We start from the raw sequence: 26,074 nt of genomic DNA, 5'->3' as shown, positions 1-26,074 counted from the left end.
CACACACAACGTCTGAACAAATCATCTGCCTCATGACAAATACGCAGACATGTCGTTCTTGATGCAAATTGATACGTTCTCTCATATTGTCAATCCTCACTTGTCTCATCGTTCTCGATATCTTTACGAGTTCTCTTCCCTGTAACATTACCGCCGTGTTAACGGTTGTCGTAGTGTTTGTTGCCAGCTGCCAGTCGGGGTCAGGTCGGATTTCGCCGCAAAGTTTGTTTATCCGCAGCCTGATCAAACAATCCTGTGTTTACTCAAAATTCCGACAATTAACACAAATACTCAGCGGGGTTCCGTAAACAAAACCGCCCTGTTTTCAGCTGGACGTGCCCTTCTTATTGTATAATTGGAGGCATAAGAAACTACAGAGTTTTTGCTCCTGGTACAAGCGTACTGATAATTCGCCTTGTGCACATTAACTGCAAAATGTTGAGGGTTTCTTTGATAAAACTGTAAATCTGCTAGAAATATTATACTTGAAACCCTTTAAACTTGATTTACATTTTACATTGTAAGCTGTTTGGTGTTTGGTGTTAGAGTCTGTGGGTATGCGTGAAACGAAATACGTATTACATCGTTTATCTGACAAGTTTAAAGGGATTATCAGGTACATACAGTTAACTAAATATAAGATTAATCAAACTACTACAAGGAGCCGTTTTGTTTTAACTTATGAACTCTAAAATTGACCAACCTTACAACGGATATCACACACAAATGAGATTGCTGTCTCAATATGCCTGTCTGAATTGTTATATGTTTATTGTCTGTACTTGCCGTTGATGCAACATAGTGGTACTTGCACTGGCTAAAACCGATATAATTCTATCTAGACCTGGCTCCATATTTTTAACTCATTATGTCGGGATGATCTCCACTCATATGCTATACAAGATTCAATTTCCTTGAATTTAGGTAAAGCCTATGGTTTTAAAGAAGGCCTTTGGTTCTTTTGAGGGGTATCGTACTCTTTGTTTAACCAACGGATAAAAAAGTACAAGAAAATTAAAATTACACTGTCTCCAAAACATAGCCTCTGGTGTGAACATTAGTTGATTGATAGCTCATATAGCTCAGTTGATAGCTCAGTTGTAAGTATATCCTCGGACTTGTACAAGAACTTGGAATCTGAGCATATGCGACTAGAAATATTCAAGTGATCACTGTGATGTTTATAGAGCTCTTTTTTAGAGATCAAATTTCATTTTTTCTTTAAACACTAAGGCCAGAATTTCCAATTTCAGATTTGAAGAAGCAGTTCGACTCTCCACCATACTCTCAGACCGTGGAGATGGACCACCAGGCGGAGCTGAGGTGCCACGCGCCTCCGGGAGTGCCACCGCCACAGATCTACTGGCTGAGGAACGGTCTGCCTCTGGAGACCGACACTAACGTGATCGTCAGTAGTGAGGGTCACTTGCTCATCAGTCAGGCGCGGCTCCAGGACACGGCCAACTACACCTGTGTTGCTGAGAACATCGCCGCCAAGCGTATCTCAGACCCCGCGCTGCTCACTGTCTATGGTAAGTCAAGTGATATGTACCTAGCTATACCTAACGTGATCGTCAATAGTGAGGGTCACTTGCTCATCAGTCAGGCGCGGCTCCAGGACACGGCCAACTACACCTGTGTTGCTGAGAACATCGCCGCCAAGCGTATCTCAGACCCCGCGCTGCTCACTGTCTATGGTAAGTCAAGTGATATGTACCTAGCTATACCTAACGTGATCGTCAATAGTGAGGGTCACTTGCTCATCAGTCAGGCGCGGCTCCAGGACACGGCCAACTACACCTGTGTTGCTGAGAACATCGCCGCCAAGCGTATCTCAGACCCCGCGCTGCTCACTGTCTATGGTAAGTCAAGTGATATGTACCTAGCTATACCTAACGTGATCGTCAGTAGTGAGGGTCACTTGCTCATCAGTCAGGCACGGCTCCAGGACACGGCCAACTACACCTGTGTTGCTGAGAACATCGCCGCCAAGAGTATCTCAGACCCCGCGCTGCTCACTGTCTATGGTAAGTCAAGTGATACGTACCTAGCTATACCTAACGTGATCGTCAGTAGCGAGGGTCACTTGCTCATCAGTCAGGCACGGCTCCAGGACACGGCCAACTACACCTGTGTTGCTGAGAACATCGCCGCCAAGCGTATCTCAGACCCCGCGCTGCTCACTGTCTATGGTAAGTCAAGTGATATATACCTAGCTATACCTAACGTGATCGTCAGTAGTGAGGGTCACTTGCTCATCAGTCAGGCGCGGCTCCAGGACACGGCCAACTACACCTGTGTTGCTGAGAACATCGCCGCCAAGCGTATCTCAGACCCCGCGCTGCTCACTGTCTATGGTAAGTCAAGTGATATGTACCTAGCTATACCTAACGTGATCGTCAGTAGTGAGGGTCACTTGCTCATCAGTCAGGCACGGCTCCAGGACACGGCCAACTACACCTGTGTTGCTGAGAACATCGCCGCCAAGCGTATCTCAGACCCCGCGCTGCTCACTGTCTATGGTAAGTCAAGTGATACGTACCTAGCTATACCTAACGTGATCGTCAGTAGCGAGGGTCACTTGCTCATCAGTCAGGCACGGCTCCAGGACACGGCCAACTACACCTGTGTTGCTGAGAACATCGCCGCCAAGCGTATCTCAGACCCCGCGCTGCTCACTGTCTATGGTAAGTCAAGTGATATATACCTAGCTATACCTAACGTGATCGTCAGTAGTGAGGGTCACTTGCTCATCAGTCAGGCGCGCCTCCAGGACACGGCCAACTACACCTGTGTTGCTGAGAACATCGCCGCCAAGCGTATCTCAGACCCTGCGCTGCTCACTGTCTATGGTAAGTCAAGTGATATGTACCTAGCTATACCTAACGTGATCGTCAGTAGCGAGGGTCACTTGCTCATCAGTCAGGCGCGGCTCCAGGACACGGCCAACTACACCTGTGTTGCTGAGAACATCGCCGCCAAGCGTATCTCAGACCCCGCGCTGCTCACTGTCTATGGTAAGTCAAGTGATACGTACCTAGCTATACCTAACGTGATCGTCAGTAGCGAGGGTCACTTGCTCATCAGTCAGGCACGGCTCCAGGACACGGCCAACTACACCTGTGTTGCTGAGAACATCGCCGCCAAGCGTATCTCAGACCCCGCGCTGCTCACTGTCTATGGTAAGTCAAGTGATATGTACCTAGCTATACCTAACGTGATCGTCAGTAGTGAGGGTCACTTGCTCATCAGTCAGGCACGGCTCCAGGACACGGCCAACTATACCTGTGTTGCTGAGAACATCGCCGCCAAGCGTATCTCAGACCCCGCGCTGCTCACTGTCTATGGTAAGTCAAGTGATATGTACCTAGCTATACCTAACGTGATCGTCAGTAGTGAGGGTCACTTGCTCATCAGTCAGGCACGGCTCCAGGACACGGCCAACTACACCTGTGTTGCTGAGAACATCGCCGCCAAGCGTATCTCAGACCCCGCGCTGCTCACTGTCTATGGTAAGTCAAGTGATACGTACCTAGCTATACCTAACGTGATCGTCAGTAGCGAGGGTCACTTGCTCATCAGTCAGGCACGGCTCCAGGACACGGCCAACTACACCTGTGTTGCTGAGAACATCGCCGCCAAGCGTATCTCAGACCCCGCGCTGCTCACTGTCTATGGTAAGTCAAGTGATATGTACCTAGCTATACCTAACGTGATCGTCAGTAGTGAGGGTCACTTGCTCATCAGTCAGGCACGGCTCCAGGACACGGCCAACTATACCTGTGTTGCTGAGAACATCGCCGCCAAGCGTATCTCAGACCCCGCGCTGCTCACTGTCTATGGTAAGTCAAGTGATATGTACCTAGCTATACCTAACGTGATCGTCAGTAGTGAGGGTCACTTGCTCATCAGTCAGGCACGGCTCCAGGACACGGCCAACTACACCTGTGTTGCTGAGAACATCGCCGCCAAGCGTATCTCAGACCCCGCGCTGCTCACTGTCTATGGTAAGTGATACAGAATAGTAATAAAACATAACACATATTCAGAATACAACAGGAATGTCTTCAACTGCTTTAACAACATTTGAAGAAGGAGAAGTGAGGTACAGATTGATAGATAGTAGATAGTAGAAAGCAGGTAGTATGATTGTGTTCTCCTTTGCATCCAACACAACAAGACCCACTGAACTCCTAAATCGCATCCCTAAGAAATAACACTCATTACCAGCCTACAAGTGCCATTTTAAAATCGTTATCATCTAAAAAGTAATGCTATCTAATGTATGGTTCAAGTTATAAATGAACAAGATTAGTATTTGAACTAGGCCTATTTGCTTTTTAAAAGATTAAACAATTCCTTTGGCCTCAGTTAAAAATAGAAAGAAGAATCACTGTGACAGTAGTACAATGGAAACTGTTTACTGTGGTTAAGGTATTTACGGTATAAGTACACTGTTTTAACTCAATGAGTTTTTTTTATATTTCATATATTCCATATATCAATAATTGTCATAGCCAATATTTTTTATAAACCATACAAATTTTGTTCCTTACCTTATTACCTGTGTAATATTTCGTTGAATAATCCTTTATTTAGTAAGATCCTCTGCAAATACCACTGCTGAGTTTGTTATACACAACAGCAAAACCAACAACTTAGTTGGACAAGTTTCGGCAATGCAGTTGTAAGACTATTAACATAAACGGCGAAGAACTTACCACGGCTTACAAACGTTGAGAATAGCTTGTTTTCTTTCAACTCTTGATACTTCGACAAACTTTCTTTCTTATTCTTATTTCACTTTTCAAACTCTTACGTGACCATTTTAATAACAAGTTATGCATTCTCTGTACCAACACTTTTGCTACGTATGTTTTAACTCAGCTTTAATTGCGTGGTTTGTAATCCCTTCTTATGTCTCTTGCTTTTAAAATGCATATTACCACACACTGATCTGCAGTTCTGGGAGAATCCTCTGTTGCACTGATAATATGTGGTTTACAAAATCAGTGATGCTATAATCTTCTATGATTTAAGGAATATATCTCGATGTTAGGTTTTAGAATTTAGATGTTATTATTTACCCTCTTTGTAAATAATATATACTTGGTCGACTATTTAACTATATTCAACCTATTATTTTTTTATGAAAAATAATAGGCTACATTTCGGAGATATATCAGTTATTTGGCAAACTTCTATGATGATGTTTTCTAAACTATCAATGTACAAAATTTTTCAAATAGGTTTTATTGAAATTTGTCCGTCACAAACGTCATTGACCTGAAATGAGGTATATCCTAAGGGTTTCGCCTGTGAAATCCAAGGAGGAATATCACCAAACGAATGATTAAAACTCTCGAATTCACGTCACAAAATTATCCAGAACACTTCTAACACTCAATTACCGTTCTAACAACCGTCGTTCCAGACTCCTTACAACTGGTTGTGTTCCGGTAACAATATAATAGCTCAATAAGGAGTTTCAGGTTCCGACTACCAACTGGCTATCGACAATTAATCCCTGATTACCATATAATCGGCCGTAATTGTCAGTTGTTTACCCAATCACGTGGAATAAACGACCATTGTATTTAGCACAATGGGTTCCACGCATAAAAATTAACTAACGAGGAGTCCAATTTAGATTTGCATAGCTAAACCTGCATAGCGTGTCTAGTCTCACATGTTCAGCGTCTTATCGATGATAAGACCATTGCCGCCCCTGATAAGGTGTCCAGATGTTTCAGCGGGTGAGTGAATCATGTTCATTAGGGGCGGGGATGGATAAAGTACCCCGTTATTGCGTGTTCTTCCCTTATCTGGCACGGAATTAATTGCCGTTATCCGTGCGTTTTCGTAATCTAAAAGACCCTTGTTCCCTGAGCTTTCAAGAGTTTTCACCACCCTATTGTCCTACTTTCTTTAAAGGGTTGTATTTTACACGAAGTTCAAGCGTTTCGACACAAATTGCATGATAAAACTGAAAGTGCTTCGGGAATCTTACTACCCGAGAGTAATTTCACTCTTTCAAGTGATTCGTCATTTATTGGGCTAGTTAGTACTCCTTTGCTAAATTTTACATTGCAGAAAACTCTATATTCGTGGCACACTTGTGTTTAAATTATGTAAAATTATAAACACATTTTTGTAAAAGTACATAATTCACCCCAAGGGAATATACATACATAAATGTAAATAGTTAGTTAATGTACCACTTTGCAAATGCCAAACATTACTGTATGTACTTTGAGACTTTTATCGGTAACTCACCTACAGTGACATAAGACTCATCCTTCCACAATCCACCACTTACTTTCCAAATCCCTCCGCGTATGTAACAGCAAACATCTCTCAGCCGAGTGGTCTAATGTATTTGCTTAGCTAATAGCTACCGACCAACAGGTCCACGGTTCAAACCTCTCGCATATTCATGAACTGGCTCCGACTCTGTATTCGTTAGTCACTCCTCTCTCTCGCTCTCACTCCACTTCAGCCCGGCTCTTCGGTTCAATTAAATTCAAATCATCCCGCCACTATTATGTTTTTACGAGAGTGCACCTCCATAAAGAGCGGACTGGCGAGGCCCTCTATCATTTGATAATTGTGACCTTTGCTACAACTCGGGTCTTCGATTAACTGGAGCAGAACTAGTGGAAGGACCACCCGCAGATTTATTGCAGACGCTCAATTGCCACGGAATTAGGGTGATTTGCAAAATGAATTATGTGGTTTGAGGATTGAACCTGTGCAATTTGGTTTTTTAAACGCACATAGTGGTTTTGTGGTATCAGTTACAGTAGAGATAATTTGATGAGGATAATTTAGACTTTTGTGAAAGAGGTTCGAGTTAAACAACTGGTAATAGTTTGAAAGTCAATGGTGTAATAGCCGAAAAAACAATTTTGCATCCACAATATGTTTCAACGTTTAAAGCACCTTACGATACAATACGAATATGTTTAAAAATATGTTCAGTAATTCTATAACAGTTTACACACCATGCCATATGAATTCATGAACACCTCTAAACCTTTAGATTAATTTCACTAAGGGCGCACTGATTTCGAGCACGAAAACCCAAAACGCGGTGAAATCGAGCATTGCACTGAAGCGGCAATAATGGGTTCTCTAATACTTTGGTGATTTCGAGCATTTGGCCTTCCTAGAACTTTAAGGATGATTAAATAGGGGAAGATGAGGAAAAACGTTCAAATCAAACTACGGCATTTATTTCCTGACCTTGTGGCCAACACACTTGACAAAAGTTAACAAATTAATGTGCGAGTCCCTCAGTTGTTTTAGTTTCACATGGATAAACTTTTGCCGTACTCGGGTGTCCTTCCTTTGCTTCGTTTCTTCTCTGCGCAACGCGATTGTACAGTCGTATGTACGTTTCGGTTTGGGCGCTATTGAAATGAAGTCACAGAATGCCTCGTCTTATCTTGTCATAAAGTCATACGCTGCATACCGCTGTCGTTCCGGGTGCGTCCCTTACAACGTGCGTGCTGTACCTCTGAAACCCTTCTTTGCTTGAATCATTACTTAAAATGCAATACGTGTATAAATATTATGTAGGCTACTCCATGTTTTTTTTTTATTTACAAGGTTTTTTTTAATTCCCGGCGGAGCTAAGCTGTATGGAGGTAGTGGATTTTTATCCCCCTGGGCAAACGTGACGTCACAAACCAGGGGGTAAAACTCCGGCCGCGAACTTTTGAGTTTCGCGACATCAGTTCGATGGATTAAACGCGGAATTAAATGAATATTTTCACGGTTGTGAATTTAATCAGAACACATCAAATTATTAAAACCTAGAGTGTACGGGCCAAAATTTTACCCCCTGGCCGGATATAGAAATTATTAGGAATTATTGATTTTCCTATTTCTGTTTTTATTTAATAGTAAACATGTTATTATGAAGTAGCCTATCTTAATTTATTTGTAACATCAACTAATCAAACAGGTTTTTAATTAAAATTTTGAAATTTGAGTATCAGGATTCGATCTTTGAAGCCAACTGTTGGTTAATATGACGTATAAACAAACATCAGAACGTTAATTGATTCGAAGATTTCTTTAACGATTTATTATACAAACGTGGTAAAACAATGTTTTCCGTTTGTATTGTAACAATAACAAAATATGTCTTATTGTTTCTTCACGAAGTAATGTTCACACAATTATCATTTAAATGAGCTACTCAGTTTATTTTACATACATATTAACCAACAGCCAACAGTTGGCCCCAAACGCAAATCCCGATCATAAAAATTAAACAGTGAATTCTGTTTACTTAGTTGAGATTACAAAATAAATAAATAAAGATAGGCTACTTAATAATAAAATGTTTACAATTAATTAAAAACAGAAATACGAAAATCAATCATCCTTGATAATTTCTATATCTGGCCAGGGGGTAAAATTCCGGGGGTAAAAATCCAGGCTGTACATTTTGAGCTTACCTCATGAAGGGGGTAAAAGTCCGGGGGTAAAATTCCGACCCGTACAATCTAGGTTTTTATAATTTGATTTCATTTTCCATTGTTAAATAAACAAATATTTATTCCATCCATACTTAAATATCTCCTTAAACATGTCAGATGTATTCTCTATTTAGATACCATTAGCCTACGTTTAACGCATACTTAGTACTTTTCTGACACAAGAAAGGTCTAAAGGCCTAGTTTAGACTGTTTTATAGTAAAAAAAAAAAAATAAAAGCTTAGGATGAAATAAACAAATTTTTCAAATGTGATGAAATATATCAAAAAACTAATAAAATTACTTACTCTGCACAAGAATAACTTGAGTGTTTTAGATTTACGATGTTTTGAATTTTATTTCGTATAGATTAAATTATTTGAATCAATTTTCAATTTGAATAATTTGAACTTTTAACCGTACAAACATACTTTCGAAAATTGTGTGAAAAGAAATCGGGGAATCCTAAGTTTTGACGCTCAAAAATAGGGAAACCCAAATTCACCCTATAAAACCATCATAATTCTCCGTCCCCATGGTCAGATCATGCTTGTTCACGAACTCGTTCGAATAAATTTTGATTGCGACATTTATACAAAACTTGCAACGGGATCAGTATGCAAAAGATACAAAGTTGGTTCTTTGAAAAAGCCTTAAAATGGTTTCACACCCATAATTTAATTAAGAAACAAAATTGAACTGTATAATACAGTAGTACGTTTTTGTTAACTCAGACTGTGAACACCTATTTAGGCTGCCTAGGATCCAAAATCAATGATATATTTTAAGGTAGCTATTTCATCAATAAACAGATAGATGCATTGTCCTTCCAGACCTGGAGGTTCCATGCTCGAAATCACCACAGGATTAGCGATCCCATTACTGCCGCTTCAGTGAGTGCTCGAAATCAGTGCACCGTTCACTAAAATGTACAAAAGTGTTAAATTGTAACAAACGAAAAGAGTAAAGAAATCAAAACAGTTTCATCCAGTTAAACTAAACGCTTTCAAATCCATTTGCAAAACTATCACAATTGAAATCGCACTAAACACCAAGACCGTTTAGCAGGGAAATGGCTTTCAAACATTGCAGGGCTGGGGACGGGGTTTACAAACAATTGAAAGTTTTACACAATGGCTGGCGGTGTTATACCGCAGACAACAATACAGTGAGCTGACCGCGCCAGCGTGCGGTCACTCTGCACCGCAACTCTGTCTACCCCCTCCCCCCTCCACAACCCTGGACATCGGGTTGGAGACGATACGACGCCACATGTAGCTTCATGGTGTCACTAAATGTTTTCATTCTGTTTTGATTTCATACCAGTGTTCGTTATGTAACTTCGCTTTTAAAACTTTGCAATAATTTTGTGTTAGTAAGTTAAACAATCTACGAATCTTCAATTTTGTCAAACAGTCACCAAAATCTTAAAGCTTTAACTAGTAACTCACTTTGACAAAAAAAAATTTCGTAAAACAGCCAATTACGATATCCACTACAGTATGTCCAACAATGCTTCATAATGTCTGAGATGTTCCAGGGCCCCACCTCTCAACGGAGGTCCTCAGTGTCCTGGCTAAGCAAGATTGTACTTCACCTTTGTGTGTGATGTTCCAGTGAACGGAGGGTGGTCGTCGTGGTCGTCCTGGTCAGAGTGTAACTCTCGTTGTGGTCGTGGGATACAGAAGAGGTCCAGGATCTGCAACAATCCCCCGCCTCTCAACGGAGGCGCTCAGTGTCCTGGCTAAGCAAGATTGTACTTCACCTTTGTGTGTGATGTTCCAGTGAACGGAGGGTGGTCGTCGTGGTCGTCCTGGTCAGAGTGTAACTCTCGTTGTGGTCGTGGGATACAGAAGAGGTCTAGGATCTGCAACAATCCCCCGCCTCTCAACGGAGGAGCTCAGTGTCCTGGCCTTGCCGGCTAAGCTAGATTGTACTTCACCTTTGTGTGTGATGTTCCAGTGAACGGAGGGTGGTCGTCGTGGTCGGCCTGGTCAGAGTGTAACTCTCGTTGTGGTCGTGGGATACAGAAGAGGTCTAGGATCTGCAACAATCCCCCGCCTCTCAACGGAGGTCCTCAGTGTCCTGGCTAAGCAAGATTGTACTTCACCTTTGTGTGTGATGTTCCAGTGAACGGAGGGTGGTCGTCGTGGTCGTCCTGGTCAGAGTGTAACTCTCGTTGTGGTCGTGGGATACAGAAGAGGTCTAGGATCTGCAACAATCCCCCGCCTCTCAACGGAGGAGCTCAGTGTCCTGGCCTTGCCGGCTAAGCTAGATTGTACTTCACCTTTGTGTGTGATGTTCCAGTGAACGGAGGGTGGTCGTCGTGGTCGTCCTGGTCAGAGTGTAACTCTCGTTGTGGTCGTGGGATACAGAAGAGGTCTAGGATCTGCAACAATCCCCCGCCTCTCAACGGAGGAGCTCAGTGTCCTGGCCTTGCCGGCTAAGCTAGATTGTACTTCACCTTTGTGTGTGATGTTCCAGTGAACGGAGGGTGGTCGTCGTGGTCGTCCTGGTCGGAGTGCAACTCTCGTTGTGGTCGTGGGATACAGAAGAGGTCCAGGATCTGCAACAATCCCCCGCCTCTCAACGGAGGCGCTCAGTGTACGGGACCCGCCCTACAGAAGGCGGACTGTACATCTGTATGTCCCGGTATGTCTGGTTATCTTATCTCATTAGTTGCTTATGCAAAACATGTTTAATATTAATTCTTATTAATTTCTTATCGACCCATTTTCCACATACCAAGTTAAATTAGCATAGGAGCCAAACTAAAGAAACACATAAATAAATATTAATGAAGGTTACACTGTCATAGTATTTATATGATAAGGGTTGCAAAATGAACCCTTAACCTTCCCAACCAAAAGTCCTTGAAGAATAAATCTTTACTGATGAAATAAGTATTCACTTTGTCTTTGTTTTAATTCAAACGAAATATAATAATTGTTTTACGTAAAGATAAAGTTTCTGTATAACCTCAACCGACTAAATTCTAGTATTTTAAATTTAAGTTGTCCAGAGGCACAAACAAAAGAATATACATTTTCAATACCGTATGATGTAAACAAATTTAAATAATTTACAGTTTAAATACCCCCGCCGCAGCAAACCTGACGCCTAAGCGAATTTCCATTTGGCTGAATTGATTTTCAATTGATCTATTTAAATAACATTAGGTTTAACGAGTACCTAGGTTTGCTGCTACAAGGAAACTAACAAAGTGTGTGTTTTAAGTAAAATAATTATTGCTTAGTATAAAATGAATATATTTGCCAAGCTTGATCAAAAGATATCCATAAACAAGCAAACTACAACATTTTACAATATTCTCCATAAGAATAACATGGGAATTTTAAATTTACAATTTTTTTAGTTTTCTCCGTAACCAATAACCGTACAAAAACACTTTGATATACTGAATTGTTTGTTTTTTTAAGCTCTTTAAGAAGGTTTAGAGAAAAATTGGGAAATTTTGTGTTTTGAGGGTCAAAAGCGAGAAAAACCAATTTTTACCCCATAAAACCCCCCATAAAACCCTGTTCCCATGGCCCGATCATTCTGAATCGCGAACTCATTCAAGTTTATCCCGCCTTACACCTTCAAACCAAATTTCATCAAGGGAAAATTAGTATAAACATCGTTTCGGAGGAGGGTTCCGTATGTAAGATTTACTACAGTTTTTGGAGTATCTCAACCACCTTGGAGACATTTTCCAGTCTGTGTTACATTTTAAATACATATACCTAAAAGATTCTACTTTACCATGTCGACTATTGGGTTTTAAATCAACACTTTTCAATAACAGTTGGTTTGGGTGTCCAAATACCAATATCTGGGCAGTGTAAAGCGATAGATTGAATCCAAAGAGCGATAACACTAATGAACATTCAGTAGTTGAGGTTAATTAACAAACTTCACCAAAACGGTTACCTCAGTAAATAGATCGGGCGTCATTAATTACCCTATCTACCGAGCTAACGCAGAGGTTGGAAAAACTACTTCCTCGCCGACTGACTTGAGAACAGGAAGTTAATAAAACTGTTTATCAAAACTTCAAAAAAGTTCAAATAGCTTTGTAAAGTAAAGCTTGTATACAATGACAATTTTAGCAATATTAAAGTATATTGCTGATAGTTTATAGAAAGGCATTTTGAAATAAGCCGGCTCCTCTTTTGTTTGACAAATCTTTGTAAGACAATTTTGTTTTAAAATTTTTATCTAAATAAATTCCAAAATCAATTGTCATTGCTGAAAAAAAGATTTGCAATGTATATATACGAACTATAATCCAATGTTTAAACCTTGTGTTACCACAAAATGTGTATTTGAAAATTTTAAATATGCAGACAGATATTTAACAGATTGTTTTAAAAACAACGAAAAAAGCTTAATATATTTTCAAAAGTAATTACTAAAAGTGCAACAAAATGTCAATAATAAATGTCTAACTATTTAAAAGTTAAAACACTAATGCAAAAGAGTATCTAATAATTTAGATAATTATTATTATCTATTTGGGTAGATTTCATTTGAATTATTTTCCTTAGTTGTACTTCCGAGTTAACTTCTGAAATTCATATCCATCCGAATACATCTTGGAAATGTTTCAAGAGTAATAAATTGTTGCAAATACTTAATCCCATTCTATATGAAAACAAACTGCCCACAATTCACATTCAAAAATATTGTTTCACATGTTTCAACCCATTCTGAAATAGATCGAACAGTCAATGCCGTGTTAGTCTATATCGAAAAATCGCTTTACCCAAACGGTGTTTAGCAAACTGGAGATTAGTGGCACTCTGAACAGAGAGCTCGTTTGTAAAGTGCAGTTTCATGGTTAAAATCGTCCCAAGTTAACAATGGAATTGGATCGTCAAGGTGTGAACAAGAACCGTTGTTAGTTTAATCGGGAGTTAACCAACTGATAATGTCCTACATATAACACGTGAGAAACTACTGGACTTCACTTCCTGAGAAAGTCCTTACGACAGTGGAGATAAGGATCTCAGCTTGTTTCGGAGGATTTATTTAAACAAATTAGCCATTAAAGCAACGTTACATGCTATTGATATAAGATCACCTGTTTGCTGGATTAGACGGAGCGTAACGATTTTCACACGATGAAGAAAATGTACTGTTATGTGGTTATAGCGTATGGGAAACACCTGTTAACCTAAATTACTCCTGTATATATATTTTATATTTTACAAAAATAATTATTTCCTAAATTTACTAAATTTGTAATAGTGAACAAATATAATTTCAGACGTGCATGACATACTGCCGTTATTTTTTATCATAGTCAATGTTTCGAGTATTATGTTACGTTTTGTTTTGATGCATGATTAACATTTGATTATATTTTTTCATATTGCTGAGTAGGCCTACATATTGTGGATTATAAAATTCGTAAATAAGTTTATGAGAATTACTTTGAAAAAATAGTATGCATTTAGAAATTTTCGATGTTTTATATGAAAATATATTGTATGGGTATTTCACAGTTTTTGAACTGTGGAATTTGACCAATTTCCTTTCAGACTTTTTCTAAAGACCGTAAAGATGTGGTTTTAATACAATTAAACCCAGGTGTCCAAATACCCCAAAAATTAATTATCCCTGATTTTCAGTAGGAATTGTTTAAAAATAATTTACAAGACTGCTGAAAATAACTATAAAACTTATTCAAACAAGCTTAAAAAAGTGAGACGTATTAACTGTGTGTTTTCTGTACCACTGCCGCCGAAGAGGAACAGAGTAAGTACCTCCATGTTTGTTTACTCTGTGTTTGATTAACCTATTGATAAGCCGATGACGTAATCAAATGATACAATCGGCGTAACGAGGTCGTTATAGACAACATGAGATGCGTGGACTCTCTATCTCCATCTCTGTATAGTGTCTGGTACAAACGTGGTATTTCTATCTATGTCAGATTGTCGGTGTAAAAAGCCTCTGCAAGCACCTACTTACCCAGTCAACTACGGGGTCAATGTACTTGCTTTAGTGTTAAATCAGATTTTTTATCATGCATGTGATATGGGTTTTGTAAATGTTTATATGTTGGTAAATTTGGGCGTTAATGTTTCTGTTGAATGATTTGTTATATTGCAACTGTGTATATTTGTGTAATCCTAATTAAAGTGATAATCACCGATATTATTTAGTATTTTTTATTACACTCTGTGTACCTTACTTATAGAGTTGTGTTTCCATGATTTTGAATATACTTTGTTGTCCATTCCTTCGTACTTTGATCTTGTACTTTAAGCAGAGGTTGTTTGTATTTTATATTAATTCAAACGCCAAGAACTAGAAGTTTTTTCTAGTTCTAATGTATGTTTAACCTATATCCATTTGATATTTTTTTAAAGTTAACTATGATAAACAGTAGTGCAAAATGTTACTATTTCTTATGTCCAATTGTAAAGGCATATTATTGTACCTATCCAACGTTTATGTTACTTTTAATTAAACATAACGCTTTAACGAATAAATTGTAGATTGTCATCCCCTAAGTCAGATCAATGATTAGCATTTTATTAATTTTCTTATCCGTCCGATGCGTTAAAAATGTGTTTACAGTAATAGAATGTTGCTTCTATCCGTAAAAGTTAAACTATACATTTTTTTCTTCATAAAAAACAACTTATTATACAACCGGAAATATTTTTTCTTTAACCCCATGGTAAATTAAAAGTTTTCCCCTTAAAACTCACACCGTCTCCTCTTGTTTTCTAATATGCAGTTTACAGTTTTCCAAAGAGCAATGGCGTGTGGCGAAAGTCTCCATCTAGAGTAATGTCGCGGAAGACACTCGCTCTTGGAAACACTAATGTTGTCGAGGACAAGCCTACTTTCCTGATAACTGAAAAGTTAGATTTATACGAAAATTCACCCCGAGAACCACGAGCTTGAAACATGATAAAACCTTTGCTCGGTAACGTGTCTCGCTACACGGTCGTGATGCTTTTCCGATAGGCTATCTCACTTGTAGTACATTACACATTTTAAAGGAAACGTTTAAAGTATTACTACAGTGATGATGAATCAAGTTACCAGGTCAACGTCCTAATCAATTTTTTTAAATCAAAGAACATGAAAATATAAAAATTTGAACCATATGACGTGTTGATAATCATATTGATATTGATTGTTGTATATATATGAATAAAATTTAGTTCTGTTACTGCAAAAAACGTAAATTTCTGAATACCGTACTTAAAACTCATGTTATATAAATAAACAGCGTTGCTCTTGTTTTATAATGTAAAATCAGAAAAACGTCTGAGTTTAAATTGTCTGTAATGGCTGATGAAAATTATGGAATTTACCCGAAAATATCATGTACAGTACATGTTTTTAAAGAATTAATTTAAGTCATAAATGTATTAAAACGATTGTGGTGTCTTAAATCTTTTTTTTAGTAAGATGGGTAATGCGTTTACGCAAAAAGATGGCTAGCCTTTAGTGTGGGACTCCAAAGGGTCTAAACCCAAAGACTACCCACTAAAAACATCCTCTACTCTTTGGACACTAGCCTGGGAACACTTGTCGCACTTCATAAAAACCAAGCAGAGTTTCCATACACCTTTCGTGACTAACTGTTCATCCAAACCTAGACTGCAATTCAAACTCGTTAGACTTTTATTTATTTATATTTTAGAATAATCTTTTTAGAATAGAGACATTTGTTTGGTGTACTTAAACTACTTTGTAATCAAATAAGTATGTTAATTTTTTAACTGGTACTGTACTACGTCATTGTGAGCTTTAGGGTATATATCATATTAATTGTACAAAATTTACAAAACGAAGATTTTTCTCATTTATAAAACCCTGTATCTTCTCAAATGATTTATAAACAGTAAACTCCCCTATAATTGTCTATGTATCAATCACAGTCTAACGTATTGTTTGCTTATAAATGACAACCTCCACAGCGTTTCCTGTCTTATTAAAACGCGTGTTGTAAATCAGCTAAAGTAATATCCGCTGTTAATATATTCAAGATTAATGTCCATTGTTAGCCTGAGCGTGCAACGCTTACTTAAGCCAACAATTAGTCACTAGGATCACACCTACAAAAAGTGGCGACGATAGCTCACTTCACAACGAGCGTCGTCTGTATGCGACTTGGGAAATATTCAAATTTTACTAAACAATAACTTCACTTAAAAACCCACCTCGTGCTTCGGGTTATTTATACCTTGCATACCTCTGCTGGCTTTACAAAGTGCATTCTTACTTTCGTTTGGATGTCGTTTTGAAAGTTGAGTAGTTTGGTAGTCATGGGGTTGGTGGATTATAACAATGAACACAAATTGATTATAATCAATTTTAATTAAAATTCAACCTTTCTTCAATTAATGTTATGCTGGTTTTAAGTCTTTGTATCAATTTCAAATGTTGTAGTAACAAAACGGATGGTGTTTCAATATATGTTTAATATATGGATTGCATAAATGCACTTTGTTGTAACTTAAAAAAATTAGTTTTCTATTCGTGAGAAAATATCTAAGATGTATATAAATTCAAATCTTTCGAGTTTTAGCACAACTAAATTGTATATCATGGTTAAAACTGCAAACTATTGACCAACACTGATAACAATGGTTCAAATTTTGAATTCTTAATAAGTCGTGCCCCCTGAAATGGTTAAATGTTTTCTGAGTGATTATTATGTCCTCATTATTAGTTTACATAATCATCATTTATTGGCCAACAACAAGAACATACCAGAAACATATACTTTAAATTACAAAGTGTTTACGCTGAGTTTGTATTATTAGTTCGTTTGTGTCTACAAACCGTTAATTCGTTAATTTAGTGTTATTATAAAATATCAACTATACATTTCTTCAAGTATTTTCGCTTGGAACGTATCTTTCTTAGGTTTTCTACATATCATTCTTTGTCGACAGCCGTGGACGGTAGATGGTCGGCGTGGTCGTCCTGGAGTGCCTGTGGTCCTGATTGTAAACACACCAAGAGAAGAACTTGCAGCAATCCTGCACCTTCCAACGGCGGCAGCTACTGTCAGGGCAAAGACACCGCTACGGCCAACTGTACTGGACCTCTGTGTACAGGTTGGTGGATATATATTTTATTTCACTGTATTGTCATTAGCATATTTCTGTGATTTTCGATTACTTTAAAAATAGTGATGATACAATGCTAACAATAATAAATTGTGAAAAAATATGTGTTCTTTGATGTTTTCATTGTCAGTTTGTATAATGAATAATGGGAAGTTTCATGTTGATCAATCATGGAGCAATATTAAATATCAGTAGCAATATTAATCATATTACAAGCAAAAAACAATAAAGTAATATATAATAAAAAAATATTTAAGTTTACTGATCTGGTTGTACTAATGTTATTTGTACTTTTTTTCAGTAATGCGGGATGAGCCGAGTTCATTGTTAACAGAGGAAGGTAAGATGGTTATTAACTTAATTTGATAATGCATACAGTACAATTAAAATAATGAATTAGGTTGCGAAAATAGTTTTATTATTTTGTAAAAACTGCCCACAAAATTACAAACAAAACTCTATAAACAAACAATCTCACTCTACAGCATTATTTATATTCAATAACGTTGAAGCCGGCGACTATAAAGAGCGCGCTGAATAATCCATTGAAGGACCGACTTAAATTATGTTTGCGATGTCAAGGAGCAGAATTCCTCAGTGATTTCAACACCGAATTGTGAATACAAAAATCATTACGGAATTAATTAGTAAACACCAGTGAGGGTCTACAAAAGAGCATTGTTGAGATCCGCTTTGTAAAATAAATCACTTAGAGCTCCGGGACAAAAATAGCTAAGATTTACGTGCCTAAGGGCAGAAGAGAGAGAGAATTGGAGAGGGAAGTGAAGCAGGTATTGGGACGTGACCGAGAGATATCCTCCCCTGTAAATAAATACGTCCTTCATTAGATCAACCGAATCAATCCATTCTCGCACCCTACTTCATCCCTTTTGTAATATGGAAAGTGATCGTGGCCGGAACATAATACTTTGGCGCCGTCAAATCCGCCTCTCTTTCTCCCTTTTTTGACAACGTTTTCCCTCAGAACGTGATTTCGTTTTCGAGAGGGAGACTAAAGATGGTTGTTTGAGCGACGTAATACGTGTTCAATTGTATTTTGTTTGAAACAAACCAATTATTTGTACAATATTTAATTGTTTGTTTATTAAACCTTAGACTGAAGAATATAGAAAATTATCATATTTACAATGAATAATAAAACTAAACAATTTTAACATCAGTATGTGATATTTGTATCTAAACTTGTCTCTGTGTTTTCTAGCGAGCAGAGCCGACGCCGATGTGAAGGTTGCCTTGTACATTGGTCTGATCGTAGCTTGTGCTGTATTCAGCTGCATTGCAACATTGTTGTTTCTGCTGCATAGACGGAAAGGCAGAGACCACAGCATGTACAACATGGCTGTCTCCGGTGAGTTTTATATTCCCGATTGATAATGCAACCAGATACTGAAAATTTAGGTGTATTGATATTTACTTTTATAGGTAAATATTAACAGTTTTTCCAAATTTTAAACACCCAAAAAGTATTGAAATGTGCACTCAAAAAGTATTAAAAAAATGCAAGTATGCAGATATTTTGCATGGATATCCTTATATTTTTTCTTTCAGTTTTATTTAACGCCAGACCAGCTAAGATGCCATTTCATCCTATTTTTTTCCAGAGTACCAACCGGAGTACCTTCCCAATGAGGACAAGAAGACCTACCAGGTAGAGCCCCTCCAGCCGGACCTCACTCGTGGAGTCGTGATTCCAGTAGCAGTGCCTAGCTGTTACGAATACCCTTACTCCGAGACCGTGGACAAATGTGGCTCCATGCACAGATCCTTCAGCGATCATCACTACGACGTACCTCACCTACACAGTCCCTACAGCCAGAGCAGAAGCACCTACTCGGACTCCTGTAAGTAGAAAATACACATGTTTTTACTTTTAGGATAGGTTAGGTGGTGGTGATGTTGGAAGAATACTAGGCATAATGTTTGTTTATTTTGGAATCAATGGATTTTTTAAGGAAGTTTAAGGGTTTATTTGATTGATTATTCATCATACACGGTTCTAAACTATTCTTGATTGTTTTGCAGGCTCCAGTACAGACGGGTCCTGCAAGAGCTGTACTTCAGTCTGTGGCCTGGGAGACACCGACAGCTTGGCTACTGGGCCTGTCACGTTTGCAGGCACCAGACTAAGCCTGCCAGATGCTGGAGTGTCTTTGACAATCCCAGAGGGTGCGGTGCCTAAGGGAGTGAAGGAACAAGTCTATCTCGCCGTGTTAAGAGAGGACAGACACAGGCCTAAGCTTAAGGGTGAGTGTTAAACATTGTTTCTAAATAGTTGATTGAACATAAATATGCTAAAAGTTTTGGTAAGTTTATTTTTCCTTCAGGTAATTTTATTTGTAAAGGCTTTTATACAGTTTATTTGAATTTCCTTACAGAATGATAATAATAGTAAATTTTCCAAATTAGCTATTTATCTTGGCTAAGTAGATAACGTTTGCTACATCCAAGCTCGTGGACTAAACGATATCGACATTGCTTGTATTACACGAAATAAGAGGTTTATTAACTATTACACATAAACCTCATCGGATTCTGAAGTTCTCAATGTCTTCAGATGGGCTGACGCAGCTAAGCCCAGTAGTGCTGAGCGGACCTGGAGGAGTGACGCTGAAGAAGCCCGCAGTCATAAGTATGCAGCATTGCGCCAGTCTTCAGCACGGCAACTGGAGGATATCTCTGTGGAGTTCAGACACACCTCTAGATATGGCGCCCACATGGCATGTACGTGACATCCTTGCCAATGCTCTTGCATCATAACTGACTAAGGCCCATTCATAAACTTAATTAATAGACTATTAATATTCATGGGTAGAATTTGAAAATCGAATTCATAAGTCGGATTTAATAGAAATCTGAAGCTACGTATATTCAAGATTCTATAAACAAAATGACTTCCCAACCATTAATACTTTTCATAGTTTTTTGGCATGTATACCTCATAAATATCTCAATCCTTAACTGAAATGTTCTTAATAGTAGAACAGAAATTTTAGAAAGGTAATCAACAAAATATTCCTTTACCAGGAGGTGGTGACGTTGGAAGAGGAGACCATCAACACTCCAGTATTTGCCCAGCTGGACGACAGTAGGCTGTTTCTGATGACTGAGAGATTGTCAAGGTTCGTCCTGGTAGGAGAACCAAGTCACGCTTCTGCTGAGAGACCTCTCAAGGTTCTAAGGCTTGCTGTGTTCGCTCCCTTGCCACTGTCCCAGCAGCCTCTGGACTACAGTGTCAGAGTGTATATTCTAGAGGACACATCGGCTGCTTTAGAGGTAGGATTTCTAAACATGTTTGCATACATTTTCACTAAAAGTTCTCTAACTATTAAAAAAAATTAAAGATGGATAGGGGGATTGGTATTATAAGCAAAGAGTCATTGTTGTGAGATTTATTTATAGTAGGCCAATTTGACACATTATAATTATTGCCTAAATTATTTGGATGGTTGTTCTTGGGACTGTGGTAACTAATATTCTCCCCCTTACATAAATACCCTACCTTACATTTTTGTTACTTTATTAAATTATTTTTTACAGGGTGTTATTCAAATGGAGAAGCAGCTCAGAGGATGTTTGATGGACAAAACGAAGACTCTACTGTTCCAAGAAGGTGGTGGAAATTTGTGCTTAAGTCTTGAAGACATTGGACCAGGCTGGAGAAGCAAGCTACAAGCAGATTATCAGGTAGTTCATTGGTTTAAAACCATACAAAAAAGATCTAGAGTAAGATAGGTGTATCTGGATGTAATTTTGGATGTGCATGTTTTTTGACATAAAAAATCAATTAGTTGAATTGTAGTTTATCCAATTCGCAACAGTTTGCAGATAACCTTGATCTACTTTACTAAAAACTGTAGTGCTGTAGTAAACCTTTTCAATCACATTCTATGAAGTGGTCTACCTATTCTCAGGAGGTGCCGTTTCACCACGTATGGCACAGCAGTCAGAACCACCTACATTGCCAGTTCACCCTGGAGAGGGTTGATCGTCAAGCACCCTCAGTCTGCTTCAGACTCCTCGTCAGTCAAGCGGGATGTCACAACCAGCGACTCATCTTCAGAGTCAACTCCGACCTCTCCTCGGACTCTAGCAGCTCTTCTTTCGTGAGTGTTTATGATTTCAGAGTGTTTTGTATATTAGGAAATCATAATTAGGACATTGAAGTGCACCTTTTGCTTTATTAAATTAAGCCCAAAATAAATAATTATGATATTTTTTTACCGTTATACGACTACCACCTCGTTTCACAGGTTGCAATCTTATAATTATCCAAAACTATTATTTAGGGTAAAGTTAGTAGTAGTAACACTTAGTTTAGGTTCGGCTGGGTTAGATTAGAACCGAGCATTGCCTAAAACAAAGTATTCTTACATATAAATTATACAGTAGAAAACGTACCACGGTGAAAGATAAAAATTGGCCTATAAGCATTTTCATAGATTCGACAATATCAATGGAGAATAATATTTTTTCACTTTGCTATCCTCAAGAGTAATTTTTTAGTTTTGGATTTTTTCGGTGCGTTGGCTCAGTTGGTAGCGTCACGGACTTGGGGTCCAAGGCAGCGATGTCGTGGGTTTGGATCCTGGCCACTAGCACAAACATTTTATCAGTACAGTTCACCTTCGTACTGTACCGGCTCACCCCTTGCTTTGCTGGATACGTTCCTAGGTTCCACGCACGGATCTTTAGTCTATGTGGACGGGCAAATGCAAGGTTAAAAGAGGCTACCAAACTCTTTTTATAAAAAAATAAATATTTTATGTTCAAACGATTAAATTTCTTATCCTGAATAATTAACATGTCAACGAGTCATTTTTGTGCATTTTTTGATGAATTTGTTCTACAGAGGCTTGATAAAAAGTCACCCAACACCTAAAAAAACTTAACATTTAATTCGTGACTTTTCCTTTTTGTTCCAGGGAATCCAGGGCTGTCGAACCGTCACGAGCAGCAGTGGTTGTGGCTCTAGTGTTACTACGTGCGACACCAAGCCTTTCAAGTGAGTTTTAAGAATTAATGTTGTTGGAATGTAATAAATAATAAACAAAAGTAATGAAAACAGTAAAAACAATACTTGAAATATTCATTTTTGGTAAAATTTAGTAAATAAATTATAAAGAGTATTGCTTTTTAAAACAAAAATGAAATTTTTACGTATCTTTCTTTATTCTAGATTTAGCAGAACACTGAGGAGGCAGCTCAGTCAATGTCTGGACCCGCCCAACACCTCCTGCAACGACTGGAGAATGTTGGCCCAGAAACTAAATATAGACAGGTAAACCAACCATACAAACAAAACTCTCGTGGTGAACAATATCTAAATTCGTTGTCTGTTTGAAACAGTGGTTTCTTTTAGCACTTTGTTTGGAGTTAAGTTTAAAAGAGTTTTCAAATCAATATATAGGTATTTTTAAAACTAGCTGTTACCCACGGGCTTCACCCCGTTTGACTTTGTATGTATTAATAAAACTATTTATTGGTTAAGTTAAGCTGAAATAAACAAAAACAGATAATCACAGTAATACAAACAAATCATCACACTTGATTTTAATAAGGTAATAAATTGAAAGAATAACAAACCAATAGTACAGATGAGGTATTTCTAACATTAGGTATATGGAAAGTTCCCTTTCGAAAGGAATTACGACCTTAAAGGGCAATTTATGAAATAATGTTATGCGCAAGGTTTCTCGTCATGACGAACATTTTAAGTGTGTGGTTTATGGAGGCGTGACTTGAAGTTTTTTTTCAAAATTTCATGGGTACTTTGGGATTTATATATGAATGTGTCAATATTATAATCCCCTTGAGAGTCTAATTTGTTATCGAGGTTCCACTGTACTTAACCTATACCGAGAAATCAGTAATACCATCAACGTTGGGTACACCCTTAACTGTAAAATGGAAATTGGATTTAAATCTATTACCTTAAAAATATTTTCTTAGATACAACTAATTCAGAGCTTTTATTTTTTTTGGCAGATATCTGAACTATTTCGCCACCAAGCCGAGCCCAACAGAGCACATCCTTGACCTATGGGAAGCCAGACACAGGGAACCCTCAGCTGTTACTGACCTGGTCAACATATTGAGAGTCATGGGTAGAAATGATGCAGCATCACTAATAGAGAAGCAACTAGGACCTTGGCTGTAGTTAGCTACTGGTCAACACTAATAATTCTAAACATAAACATCAAATACGTTGATGAAAATGAATCAGATACTATACTTCGGCCCAACAATAACATACTGGAGGTACGTTACTTCATGAAAAAAGTGATTTAAGCTAACAATATTGTGATAGACATATTTTGAAGTGTGCTGTAACCAAACTAGAGTAATATTTGGATGTAGTAATATGCAGAGTATAGACTTCGTTATTGTTAATATGAGTTTACTAATTACATATGAACAATAATTAGACTCTGTTATAAAGTATAACATACACTACAGTATCTTTGAATCGATTAGTATAAGTGTTTCTTCTAAAATATGATTAAACATTTCTTGACTCGAGCTGTTTAACAAAAATACATTTGGCTTGAATAAAGTTAAAGAATGGTCTTTGACTTTACGTATCAATTATAATTTGACAAATAAACAACAAGTAAAGTATCAAATGCAAATATACGTGATAGCGTTATATTAAATATCACTGTATTATTTATACTCTTTGAACAAAAGCTAGGAACTGTATACTTCTCTAATATATTTTTTTATAGGCTGGCTTACTATAAATGTTACATTGATTAATATGCATTTTATGTACTAATATACATACAATTATGTACTAATATTTATTGGTAAAGGTATTTCTTTCAATTAGGTATCTCTATATTTGAAATCATTACATTCACGTACAACGAAAATACCTCTTAACGAATTTACATTGGTATATACATTATTCTCATCATATCTTGTATATTTATGTACATCCTATATTTTATTAGTTACAAGACATAAATTTGTAAAAATTGTAAGAATAAACAAATATATATTAAAAATAATAAGTTTATGTAATAGGTAAGAAATGGTCAGATATTTATTTTAAATGTTTCATTTTTTTCCATAAAATACTAAAATATTTTAAAAGTACAATATCTACAAGGGATAGATTTGTTGTAAAAGGTTAATACCGTACAATACTACAATAAAACAATATTAAACTAAGTATACTCAAGCCAATCAATAACATAAGTCTGTAAGATATACATGTTCCTCTACCATTATACAGTTTAACCATTTACATATTACGAAATGTAAATATTTTCTAGAATTTCTTACCCCGCCTGATTTTTATAAGTCAATATATAGCGAAATGATAATGTACGCGTATTTCTAGAACCAAGTAGTTCCTTAAGGGCCTAGGCCAATAAAACTTCAAAGTTCCCAGTACTAAATATAACTGGAATTGAGTAAATTGGATGTATGGCGCATTGATATTTTTGTATTCCTTTATAGAGGCCACGAAGTTAATGTATAGTGTCATAGATTTTTATACTATTTATTTAAAAGGTGATTTGTAGATCTTTATTTATGATAACAATCGTGTTATACTGTTTAACCGAGTATGTAGAAATTTGTAGATTGTTGTACAATAACTGTATATGAGATGTTTGTGTCTTAGTAGAAATGTACAAACGTAATGTATATGTACTGTGTACATAGAGATCAGTAAAATATTTTTTACAATGGTTCACTTTATTATTCCCAGTATATTATCAGCAATACAAATATTTTCGGTTATTATAGTATTTAAGCTAAAAATATTACTAAGGCTAATAGTTAGACGGGGACAGTTAGTAAGAGAGTTTAATAGAGTTTTAATAAAAACAAATAAAGATACTAAAATTTTTTTGACAAAGTTATAAACATTTTTAAACATGGTTTTGTATTATTTTCAAGAATCCTCATGGATGACTGTAAGCCTACAGTTTTGTATAAAAAAGCTACCAGCTTCTTTTACTTTGCATTTAACCAGTCACATGGGCCACAGAGGACCTGAGAGTGGAACGTATCCTAAAAAGCAAGAAGTTAGCCGGTACAGTACAAGGGTACTGATAAATAACAGTGGCAGGTGCCAGGAAAAATCAGCAACTACTGAGCCACTGACTCACCACATAATTCATAATACAATAACTGTTCCAATGCAGAAATGCGTATGGAAAAAGAATCAGCTACTGTGTTAAATTCTAACCTAATGATTACGTATCGTAAAGAAAGTAATATAAATGTCACGTAAAAACATTAATATTACTTAGGAAATATATATATAGTTAAAACTCCATGATTTAGTTCATTTTACGTTATTTTTGAGTAATTTTAAAAGTATGATTTTAAATTGAACGGATACCAAGTAAAATTCTTGTAAAAAACAAATCATTACAGCTTAGCGATGGTTATACAATTGATTTTATCCGTAAACAAGGAATGGTATATCTAATAAACTAAAAGAT

General features: G+C 37.4%; 1 protein-coding gene across 1 annotated transcript in view; it reads left to right on the top strand.

The window, feature by feature from the left end:
* The window catches only part of LOC128986373 (netrin receptor UNC5C-like), a 78,501-nt gene extending 53,189 nt beyond the window's left edge, over nucleotides 1-25,312 (top strand). The window contains exons 5-18 of the mRNA XM_054406723.1: nucleotides 1,254-1,532; nucleotides 10,972-11,139; nucleotides 17,418-17,582; nucleotides 17,896-17,934; nucleotides 18,817-18,963; nucleotides 19,217-19,456; nucleotides 19,638-19,859; nucleotides 20,170-20,336; nucleotides 20,640-20,888; nucleotides 21,153-21,299; nucleotides 21,527-21,718; nucleotides 22,538-22,617; nucleotides 22,792-22,893; nucleotides 23,601-25,312. Coding sequence (XP_054262698.1) covers nucleotides 1,254-1,532; nucleotides 10,972-11,139; nucleotides 17,418-17,582; nucleotides 17,896-17,934; nucleotides 18,817-18,963; nucleotides 19,217-19,456; nucleotides 19,638-19,859; nucleotides 20,170-20,336; nucleotides 20,640-20,888; nucleotides 21,153-21,299; nucleotides 21,527-21,718; nucleotides 22,538-22,617; nucleotides 22,792-22,893; nucleotides 23,601-23,772 — 2,369 coding nt within the window. The 3' untranslated portion in view covers nucleotides 23,773-25,312. The remainder of the gene's footprint in view (nucleotides 1-1,253; nucleotides 1,533-10,971; nucleotides 11,140-17,417; nucleotides 17,583-17,895; nucleotides 17,935-18,816; nucleotides 18,964-19,216; nucleotides 19,457-19,637; nucleotides 19,860-20,169; nucleotides 20,337-20,639; nucleotides 20,889-21,152; nucleotides 21,300-21,526; nucleotides 21,719-22,537; nucleotides 22,618-22,791; nucleotides 22,894-23,600) is intronic.
* The last annotated feature ends 762 nt before the right edge of the window (nucleotides 25,313-26,074 follow it).

Source organism: Macrosteles quadrilineatus, unplaced genomic scaffold, assembly GCF_028750875.1.
Source record: "Macrosteles quadrilineatus isolate MER2022 unplaced genomic scaffold, UCM_ALF_1.0 Scaffold_2__2_contigs__length_208266976, whole genome shotgun sequence".
In the NCBI taxonomy this organism is placed as follows: Eukaryota; Metazoa; Arthropoda; class Insecta; order Hemiptera; family Cicadellidae; genus Macrosteles; species Macrosteles quadrilineatus.
Note: the sequence above shows the minus strand (reverse complement) of the source record. Positions and strands in the feature narration are given on the sequence as shown.